The sequence below is a fragment of the Rhinoderma darwinii genome, chromosome 5 (assembly GCF_050947455.1).
Source record: "Rhinoderma darwinii isolate aRhiDar2 chromosome 5, aRhiDar2.hap1, whole genome shotgun sequence".
Taxonomy (NCBI): Eukaryota; Metazoa; Chordata; class Amphibia; order Anura; family Rhinodermatidae; genus Rhinoderma; species Rhinoderma darwinii.
This window is the reverse complement of record NC_134691.1, coordinates 118,228,988-118,240,474: the sequence shown is the minus strand read 5'-3', so window position 1 is coordinate 118,240,474 and position 11,487 is coordinate 118,228,988. Positions and strand designations below refer to the sequence as shown.

The window sequence follows — 11,487 nt, the reverse complement described above, 5'->3', positions numbered from 1 at the left end:
CCGATGCAACAAAAGGGGAGCTATAGAGGAAGAGGCAGGGAACAAAAAGACACTTTGAGAACCCAGAGAAGGGATCTTAGCCAGATTACATGCTGGAACTGTGATAAGAAGGGTCATTATTCAGCCCGATGTCCCTCCCGTCCAGTTGAGCCTCCCAATTCTTTGATTGCTGCATAGGAAACTGGCAACCCTGATGTCTCCCTCTGCCCAGTGCTCCCCCCGACAGGTCCATCATTGATGGTGCCTGTAACTTTACCCACAGGGGAAAATACCTCTTTTCTAGTAGACACAGGGGCAGCCAGAACTGTATTACAAACCAAATATGTACCGGCAGAGTTGCTATCACCAGACTATATAGATTGTGAAGGGGTGGAGGGAACATCATTTCAGTTACAGTTAACAAAACCAATGCGACTGAATATACATGACACACAATCAATTGTTTCCCGTGTGTTAGTGTCACCACACACTCCCTACAATTTATTGGGGACAGATGTACTCAGTGCCCTGGGAGCAGCATTGGACTTTTCTTCTGGCACACCTACATTAACCTCTGCCATTCCAGAGTCCCTGCTATGCAAACTCCTTAGTATGGCAAGTATGCCGGACACTGAAAAAGCCCCCAGTACCCCTCCCCTTTGGTTGGCAGACATCCCAGAAAAACTATGGGCACAAGATAAGATGGATGTAGGAGTTTTAAATGTGCCGCCTGTACAAGTAAATTTAAAACCAGACATGCAGAACCGTCCTGTATGTATAAAGCAATATCCTCTGAGTCCTCAGCAAGACGCTGCTATAGAAAAGGATATTAACTCCTTACTGGAAAACAATCTCATAGTGCCCATAATCTCGCCTTTCAACACTCCTCTTTACCCAGTAAAGAAAAAGACACTGCCCGGTCAACCTGTACAGTACCGGATGGTACATGACCTACGGGCTGTGAATGCTGTGACAATAATTAATACACCACAAGTGCCTAACCCACATACCCTGCTCAACCAGGTCCCCGGCACTGCAGTCTATTTCACAGTTATAGACTTAGCCAATGCTTTCTTCTCCATCCCGCTGGATAAAGAGTGCCAGCAGTATTTTGCATTTACACAGAGGGGAAGACAGTACGCTTGGGTAGTGCTGCCACAGGGTGCCGCAAACTCCCCTGATATCTTCTCACGTACCATGAAAGATATTCTGGACACCTGGCAGCCCCCCAATCAGTCCTCAGTTCTACTACAATATGTAGATGATTTGTTACTTTGTAGTGAGAGTCTGGAGAACAGTGAAACAGATTCTAAATCACTATTAATGTTCCTAGAAGAAGTTGGCTGTAAAGCGAGCAAGCACAAGCTGCAATTATGTGCCAAAACAGTTGTTTTCCTTGGTCACTGTATTTCCCAAGGTATGAAACACTTAACCCCTGACAGGCTGGAAATCATACAGAAACACCCAGTCCCTAGAAACCCTAAACAATTGAGGACTTTCTTGGGTTTAATAGGGTACTGCAGAGCCTGGATCAGGGATGCCTCTGCTATGATGCAACCATTATATGACTGTCTCACCTCTGACCCATTTGTACTGTCACCTGAGGCAATTGACAATTTTCACTCCCTGAAGCTGTCACTGACTACAAGGCCAGCACTGGGACTTCCTGACTACAATAAGCCATTTACTCTGTTCTGCCATGAACAGGCAGGCCATGCCTCTGGAGTATTAGCCCAAGATCATGGAGGCAAGATGCGACCACTTGCCTATTACTCCCTTGCTCTGGATCCCATTGTACTAGGATCCCCGACATGCATACGCGCTGTCTCAGCAGCAGCAGCTTTAGTTGATAAAGCAACAGACATTGTACTCCAACATGACATTATTGTGCAAGTCCCACACGCAGTGCAAGAAATGATGAACACAGTCAAGACAAAACACTTATCAGTTGCAAGACTTACTAAAATTGAACTTACTCTTCTGTCCCCTAATGTGACTATCAAACGTTGTGTTGTTCTGAATCCAGCTACACTCCTGCCCCTAGATTCTGAACAAAAGGAGGGAGGAGTGGGGGGACAGGGACATGGACACCCCCTTATTTTTCAACTATCCACTGATGATGAACTATTTAATTTTGAACATGAACATGACTGTCAAAGCCTAGTGGATATGGAATCAAACGGCATAAACAGTATATTTGATGTTGCTCTGATTAACCCTGATGCTGAGTATTTTGTAGATGGATCTCGATATTGGAGCGAAGACAAAGGACATTTCCTCACCGGGTATGCAGTGGTCCACAATGGTAAGGCCGTCATACAACAGTCCCTACCCTCCAGCAGCTCAGCTCAGGAGGCAGAACTAAAAGCACTCGCTGAGGCGTGTAAATTGGGTAAGGGACAGCGTGTCAACATATACACTGACTCCAGATATGCCTTTGGAGTTGCACATGACTTTGGGACAATATGGAGAGCCAGAGGGTTCTTGACCTCGGCAGGTAAACCTATAAAGAATGCAAAAGCAGTAGAAGAACTTTTAGAATCACTGCACATGCCAGACCAAGCAGCTATAGTCAAAGTACAGGCACACACTAATAACAGTGATCTCCTATCAAAAGGGAATGAGGCTGCGGATGCAGCGGCAAAGGACGCTGCTGCTCTCCCTCTGATGATTGTGAAGCCTGTTTTACAACCCATCACAGAGACCCTGTTGCGTGCTTTCCAGGACCAAGCACCCCCTCAAGAGCAAGCAGAATGGGAGGAGAGAGGTGCAGCAATAGGTCTAGGACAGTTGAGGCATCTTAATTCTAAGGTTTGCCTACCAAGAGCACTGTATCCAATGATGTGTGCCCTAGCCCATGGGAAAACACACAGTTCAAAGGGAGCTATGAGCCAGCTAGTGTTACAGACATGGCATGCTCCTGGTTTTCAAAATGCAGCAGCCAAATATACAGAGGGCTGCATGACATGTGCACAACACAACCCTGGTAAAACCACCAAAACACCAGCTAAACACACTCCTAAGTCCTACTACCCCTTTCAGCGATTACAGGTGGACTACATACAACTACCTAAGGTGGGAATGTACCAATATGTACTTGTTTGCACTGATTTATTTTCAGGATGGCCAGAAGCTTTTCCAGTGGCTAAAGCAAATGCAGATACCACAGCAAAGAAACTGATAGCTGAGGTAGTGTGCCGCTATGGAGTACCAGAGACAATTGAAAGTGACAGAGGTACTCACTTTACCCAAGAACTATTGAGGAACATATTAAAAAGCCTTGGGATAGAACAAGCATTTCACACTCCCTATCACCCACAAAGCAGTGGTAAGGTAGAAAGACTAAATGGAACTTTGAAATTAAAAATCCAGAAGGCCATGAATGAAACTTCTTTACCGTGGACACAATGTCTACCCCTGGCTTTATACTCTGTAAGAACCACACCAAGAGGGAAGGATAAACTTTCTCCCTATGAAATATTGTTTGGAAATATGCCAAAGACAGGACTGTATTTTCCTCAGCAGTTACAAAAGCATTATGACAATATGACCACGTACTTGGCTGCCCTACACAAACAACTGGAGAGGACACATAAACTAATCCTTTCTTCTATTCCAGATCCAAACTTTCTTTCAGGTACCCACTCACTACAACCTGGAGACTGGGTGGTAACAAAGATACACAACAGGAGCAGTCTGGAACCAAGGTACAGCCAACCAGTAGAAGTACAGCTGGTCACCGCCACATCAGTGAAGCTCCAAGGACGAGCCAATTGGATACATGCAAGCCATTGCAAAAAGGTTATCAGCCCAGATGACGTCGCCTCGATCGATGATGTTGCCCTTGGCAGGGTTGGTGTTGATGTTGCCCCTCGTGGGGACGATGACTCAAGTTCTCAAGGAGGAAGTGGACAATAAATTCATAAAACATCATCAAATTATAACAGCATTAACAAACTTATCTGATTGTTGGATATGTACACACAGTCCTATAAGTTCAAAATCCATGCCATACATGGCTGTGCCCCTTAGTGAGAAAGAACTTCTTAACACTACATCTTGGGATCCCTCAAAGGTAAAGGATAACACAAAAAGGTATACATGGTCTAATACCAGTGTGCCCTTACCCATAGCAGGATGGATGGAGGATCCCTGGTGGCAGGTAAATCTAACCCTGATACCTGGTAAGGCACTGATTCTCACACAAAAGGAAAATGGAAAATGGGTCCCTAAAAATGTCACTAAAACACTGACACTAGGTGAGATCCCCATAAAAGGCATAAAGATAAGCTTCAATAAAACCCAACAGACCTCAGATGTATTTAGACCAAGTCTGGTAGAACGGTACATACATAATGGTAGTTGGGAATACGGCCATTTCTTCCCTTCAGGAAGTAAGACTGATTGTAAACGTTATCCAGGGTATATGGAAGAAACAGACTTACAAGGGAATGAAACGATGTATTGTGGATGCTCAGGAGTATACCATGGGTCTTTGGGAACAAATTGTCCTTGGTGTGTATTACAGCAGTCTTTTCCCCTAGTTCATTTTGCTCACATGTTAACCCTAGGAAGTATGCAATGGTTTGACCTTCCCCATGATATATATATAGTGTGCGGACATAATGCATATAAATGGATCCCGCAGACTACCACAGGTACCTGTACCCTAGCTAGGTTACAGTCTGCTACCTGGACATGGGACAAGGATGCACTTCCTTATGATAAAGTACCAAAACATATGCTGTACAAAAGGGAGGGAAAGCAAAAAGCCCACCCATTGGTACACTTACCTTGGCACACCAAGTTAGGATATGCTCTATCCATCTTTGGAGGACCAATTAGAAATGCACATAACATAGAAAAACTAGCAGTGTTGTTTGACAATATTACCGAATTAATATTTGATGCTTTAAATGTATCTTCAGTACTTACCCGACAGCTTATTACTGTTACTAACCAACATACACTTGTACTAGATTACTTAACTGCAAGTCAAGGGGGTATGTGCCAGATAGTGGGTCCTGCATGCTGTCATTATATAGATCCCCAAGGGACAGTACAGATTAAACATGATATTGAACAAGCAAAGCAATTAAAGGAGGAATTTAGGAAAGCTAATTCTGAAGAAGATTGGAACCTAGATTGGCCAGACTGGTTGTCATGGCTGAACCCGGCCTCATGGTTCAGAGGCATTAGAGGATGGGCTGCAGGACTCATGCAAGGCGCTTTACATATATTACTCATAATATTGATTATATACGTTTTTGTTAAATTAGTAGCATGTCTGATACCTCTGCTATGTAAGAAGGCTAAGAAAATTGTCTATCATAAGCCGAAACCTTTTAATCAACAATACTGTAACGGCTGGGGGTAGGGAGACGGACAAGTGAGCCCTAATCTACCCGCCACTCTGTCCCTGCCTACTTGCAACGACCCGCCCTAGGCGACGGGGTACAACTGGGCGGCGGTCCCTGCGCTCAGTAAGTGCACGACAAACACGACAAACATACAAGGAACACAAGCAAGGAAAAGGGGCCGTTGCCCACGGCAACACCGTGAGCAACCAGAGTGGTGAACGAGCCGAGTCAAGCCAGGAGTGTGCGAGGTACAAAACGAAAAGCAGAAGAGTAGTCGGTAAGCCAGGGTCGGTATGGAGCAGGATCAAAAATAGCAGGAGCTGTAGCTGGGCCAGGAACCACAAGGAAGGAAACAAAAGCAATAACAAGCACCGAGGGACAGGAAGTGCAGGCTTAAATAGACCGAGGGCGGGAGCTAGCTGAGTCTGGCAAGGTTACGATAGGCTCTCCCACTCCTAAGCCTGCCAGCCTGAATGGTGGAAGCAGGAGTCAGTCTCAGGGATGTATTCTCAGGTGCTGACTGATTAGTTCTGGGAGTTAACCCCGCAGTGCCTGGCAGATCCTTTACAGTACCCCCCCTTTTATGAGGGGCCACCGGACCCTTTCTAAGTGGACCTGGCTTACTGGGGAAACGCAGGTGGAACCTCCTGACCAATACCCCAGCGTGAACATCCCGGGCGGGTACCCAAGTCCTCTCCTCGGGCCCGTATCCTCTCCATTGGACCAGGTACTGGAGGGAGCCTTGGACCATCTTGCTGTCCACAATCCTGGCCACCTCGAATTCCACCCCCTCCGGGGTGAGGATGGGAACAGGAGGTCTCCTCGAGGGAGCCAAGGACGGGGAGCAGCGTTTGAGGAGGGAGGCATGAAACACGTCGTGTATCCGAAAAGACGGGGGTAACTCCAGCCGGAAGGAGACAGGATTGAGGACCTCAATGACCTTATACGGCCCAATAAACCGGGGAGCAAACTTCTTGGACGGAACCTTGAGACGCAAGTTCCTAGACGACAACCACACCAGATCCCCGACCATAAACAGGGGGTTAGCAGAACGTTTTTTATCAGCCTGAGTTTTTTGTACGCTCTGGGACACCTCTAGGTTTTTCTGAACCTGGGCCCAGACTGTGCACAGTTCCCGATGAACGACCTCTACCTCAGGATTGTTGGAACTACCAGGTGAAACGGAGGAGAACCGTGGATTAAACCCAAAATTACAAAAAAAAGGAGAGACCCCAGACGAGTTACTGACCCGGTTATTAAGGGAAAATTCGGCGAGGGGAATGAAAGAGACCCAATCAAATTGACAGTCAGAGACAAAACACCTTAAGTATTGTTCTAGAGACTGATTAGTCCTCTCCGTTTGGCCATTGGTTTCAGGATGGAAGGCAGAGGAGAAGGACAGATCAATCCCCAACTTCATACAGAAGGCTCTCCAAAACAATGAAACAAATTGTACCCCTCTGTCCGAAACAATATTGACAGGGACCCCATGGAGACGCAGGATGTGTTTGACAAACAAGGTAGCCAACGTTTTGGCGTTGGGTAGTTTCTTGAGGGGCACAAAGTGGCACATCTTACTGAAGCGGTCCACCACCACCCACACCACCGACTTGCCTTGGGATGGAGGCAAATCGGTGATAAAATCCATGGAGATATGTGTCCAAGGTCTCTGGGGAATGGGCAACGAACGCAGTAAGCCCGCTGGTCGGGACCTGGGAGTCTTGGACCTAGCACAAACCTCACAAGCGGCGACGTAGGCCTTAACGTCTTTAGGCAACCCAGGCCACCAATAATTTCTGGTAATGAGGTGTTTGGTACCCAGGATGCCTGGATGGCCAGATAGTGCGGAGTCATGATTTTCCCTAAGTACCCTTAGCCGGAATTGCAGGGGAACAAACAGCTTGTTCTCAGGAAGGTTCCCGGGAGCTGCACCTTGATCAGCAGCAATTTCAGAGACTAAATCAGAATCGATCGAGGAAATGATTATACCTGGAGGCAAAATACAAGCAGGATCTTCCTCCGAAGGAGGGCTGGCCATGAAGCTACGCGACAGTGCATCAGCCTTAATATTTTTAGACCCAGCCCTATAGGTAACCAAAAAATTGAATCTGGTAAAAAATAACGCCCATCGAGCTTGTCTCGGGTTTAGCCTCCGGGCAGATTCTAGGAACACCAGATTCTTGTGGTCGGTAAGGACCGTTACCTGGTGCCTAGCCCCCTCCAGGAAGTGGCGCCACTCTTCAAATGCCCATTTAATGGCTAAGAGTTCGCGGTTGCCAATATCATAGTTACTTTCAGTTGGCGAAAACTTCCTGGAGAAGTAGGCACAGGGGCGGAGATGGGTGAGGGACCTGGTACCCTGGGACAAGACAGCCCCCACTCCCACCTCAGATGCGTCAACTTCCACGATAAATGGCTCCATTTGGTTGGGCTGAACCAGCACCGGGGCCGAGACAAAGCACTTCTTAAGGACCTCAAAAGCCTGGACAGCCTCAGGAGGCCAGTGGAGGAGATCAGCACCTTTGCGAGTGAGGTCCGTAAGGGGCTTAGCGATGACCGAGAAGTTAGCAATAAATCTCCTGTAATAATTAGCAAACCCCAAAAAACACTGTAACGCCTTCAGGGAGGCAGGTTGGACCCATTCCGCCACAGCCTGAACCTTGGCGGGGTCCATGCGGAATTCATGAGGAGTGAGGATTTGACCCAAAAATGGAATCTCCTGTACCCCAAACACACATTTTTCGGTTTTGGCAAACAGTTTATTTTCCCGAAGGACCTGGAGCACCTTCCTGACATGCTCCACGTGGGAGGACCAGTCCTTGGAAAACACCAGTATGTCATCAAGGTACACTACCAGAAAAATCCCCAGGTAATTTCTCAAAATCTCATTTATGAAATTCTGGAAGACCGCAGGGGCATTACACAACCCAAAGGGCATGACGAGGTATTCGAAATGGCCTTCGGGCGTGTTAAACGCAGTCTTCCACTCATCCCCCTCTTTGATGCGAATAAGGTTATACGCCCCCCGTAGATCCAATTTAGAAAACCATTGGGCCCCCTGAACCTGATTAAAGAGATCAGGAATCAAAGGAAGGGGATACTGGTTCCTTACCGTGACCTTATTCAGGCTACGGTAGTCAATGCATGGCCTAAGACCACCATCCTTCTTCCCCACGAAGAAGAAGCCAGCACCTACCGGAGAAGAAGAGGGACGAATGTAACCCTTGGCCAGGGATTCCTGGATATACACTCTCATAGCTTCACGTTCGGGACAAGAAAGATTAAATATCCTACCCTTAGGAAGCTTAGCTCCTGGTACCAATTCGATAGCGCAATCGTATTCTCTATGAGGTGGTAACACTTCGGAGGCCTCCCTAGAGAAAACATCAGCGAAGTCCTGAACAAACTCGGGTAGCGTATTCGCCTCCTTAGGGGGAGAAATAGAATTAACAGAAAAACATGACGTACAACATTCATTACCCCATTTGGTTAGCTCCCCAGTATTCCAGTCAAACGTAGGATTATGCAACTGCAACCAGGGAAGACCTAGCACCAAATCGTACGATAATCCCTGCATCAACAGTACAGAGCATTGCTCCAAATGCATGGAGCCAACAAGGAGTTCAAAAACAGGGGTATGCTGTGTAAAATAACCATTAGCAAGAGGAGTGGCGTCGATACCCACTACCGGGACAGGTTTAGGCAAATCAATAAGAGGCATAGCAAGGGACATAGCAAATTCCACAGACATGATATTAGTAGAGGACCCTGAATCCACGAAAGCACTGCCGGTAGCAGACCTACCACCAAAAGAGACCTGAAAGGGAAGCAAGATCTTAGTACGTTTCATATTTACGGGAAATACCTGTGCGCCCAAGTGACCTCCCCGATGATCACTTAGACGCGGAAGTTCTCTGGCTGCAACCTTACGCTTAGGACAGTTGTTCACTTGATGCTTGTCGTCCCCACAGTAGAAGCAGAGACCATTCTTCCTGCGGAATTCTCTACGTTGTTGGGGGGACACGGAGGCCCCGAGTTGCATAGGTATCTCTGAATCTTTCGGGGAGGAACGAAGCAACGGAGCTTCGGGAGGCATCATGGGGGAGTCGGAGGAGAAAACACATAAACGTTCACGTTGTCGTTCCCTGAGACGTCGGTCAAGTCGTATCGCTAAAGCCATAACCTGGTCTAGGGAGTCAGAAGAGGGATAGCTAACTAGCAGGTCTTTCAGGGCATTCGACAGACCCAACCTAAACTGGCACCTTAAGGCAGGGTCATTCCACCGAGAAGCTACGCACCACTTCCGAAAGTCAGAGCAATACTCCTCAACAGGTCTCTTACCCTGACTTAAGGTCACCAGCTGACTCTCGGCAAAGGCAGTCCTGTCAGTCTCGTCATAAATAAGTCCGAGAGCAGAAAAGAAACAATCAACGGAGGAAAGTTCAGGGGCGTCAGGAGCCAAGGAGAAGGCCCACTCTTGGGGCCCTTCCTGGAGCCGGGACATAATTATACCCACCCGCTGGCTCTCAGAACCTGAGGAATGAGGCTTTAAACGAAAGTAAAGCCTACAACTCTCCCGAAAGGAGAGAAAAGTCCTCCGGTCCCCTGAGAACCGGTCGGGCAACTTGAGGTGGGGTTCAAGAGGTGCGGTGCGGGGAACTACCAGGGTAGCATCAGGCTGGTTGACCCTCTGAGCCAGGGCCTGGACCTGTAGGGAGAGACCCTGCATTTGCTGAGCCAGGGTCTCACGGGGATCCATAGTGGTGTCAGGGACCAGGGGTAGACTAGGTATGGGCTTGTTATTATGTAACGGCTGGGGGTAGGGAGACGGACAAGTGAGCCCTAATCTACCCGCCACTCTGTCCCTGCCTACTTGCAACGACCCGCCCTAGGCGACGGGGTACAACTGGGCGGCGGTCCCTGCGCTCAGTAAGTGCACGACAAACACGACAAACATACAAGGAACACAAGCAAGGAAAAGGGGCCGTTGCCCACGGCAACACCGTGAGCAACCAGAGTGGTGAACGAGCCGAGTCAAGCCAGGAGTGTGCGAGGTACAAAACGAAAAGCAGAAGAGTAGTCGGTAAGCCAGGGTCGGTATGGAGCAGGATCAAAAATAGCAGGAGCTGTAGCTGGGCCAGGAACCACAAGGAAGGAAACAAAAGCAATAACAAGCACCGAGGGACAGGAAGTGCAGGCTTAAATAGACCGAGGGCGGGAGCTAGCTGAGTCTGGCAAGGTTACGATAGGCTCTCCCACTCCTAAGCCTGCCAGCCTGAATGGTGGAAGCAGGAGTCAGTCTCAGGGATGTATTCTCAGGTGCTGACTGATTAGTTCTGGGAGTTAACCCCGCAGTGCCTGGCAGATCCTTTACAAATACCCTATGTCACAGGGATTTTATGCACAAGGCCAGAACCTGGTGAATGGGTGAACACCCCACCATGTAACACTAAGTGTGTGTTCATTTATTAAAGCTTTGCCATTTATATCTTATATACATGTTAGGACTTTTATACAGGGCATGCTGTTATTGTTATCACCATATAGATATTGACAAAGGTAGAGTCCAACAAATCCAAGCAGCCGTGCAGACGAGCAACTACGGGACTTGTCAACGCACTGACGGGACCCTATACCCAAACCTGAACTTGGTGATCGCATTATATTATTAGTAGTGGCCCTATTCATTATTTTGTTTGAGGTTTATAATCAGATAATTTTTAATCTCTGTATTTTAATATGAGAAAAAGGGGGGTTTGTGATGGATGGTCAAATTGCTTATGTTCTCTGTATTAAACTACACTATGAATTATCAAGCAGGATGCCGGATTATGAAGATATGTATTCTCCATTTTGTAATGATCTCTTTCTGTTACTGCTTGAATCACAAGGGAATAAGTTATTACTTTGTGTTCTTCTTCGTGGCCTTCAATACTGGTAGATCGGAGTCTGGCAGAACGCCTAGACCTGAAATAATCATTATATTTCCAATTAATTCTTTATCTCAGTATTTCACACACATATATGAAATCATCACATAGCCTTATGAAAACCTCCTACATTTCTATTGTTTGTAGGCCAGGATTTGCAGGTGTTAGAAAGATCACGTGACCTCAGTGGGAAGGTACCCTATGACGTATTTTCAGTC

General features: G+C 47.3%; 1 protein-coding gene across 1 annotated transcript; it reads left to right on the top strand.

Moving 5' to 3' along the window:
• Positions 1–237: 237 nt before the first annotated feature.
• Positions 238–5,026, top strand: LOC142651569 (uncharacterized). The gene is made up of 2 exons (XM_075826448.1): positions 238–3,054; positions 3,599–5,026. Exons 1-2 carry the CDS (start codon positions 238–240, stop codon positions 3,650–3,652), a joined length of 2,871 nt encoding a protein of 956 aa, XP_075682563.1. The 3' UTR covers positions 3,653–5,026.
• The last annotated feature ends 6,461 nt before the right edge of the window (positions 5,027–11,487 follow it).

What these genes read in the sequence shown, in the direction of transcription:
- LOC142651569 (XM_075826448.1), top strand. Translation starts at nt 238, where the DNA reads ATGGTGCCTGTAACTTTACCCACAGGGGAAAATACCTCTTTTCTAGTA. An exon ending in ACTACATACAACTACCTAAG is followed by an intron (nt 3,055 to 3,598) that starts GTGGGAATGTAC and finishes CTTCTATTCCAG; the next exon opens with ATCCAAACTTTCTTTCAGGT.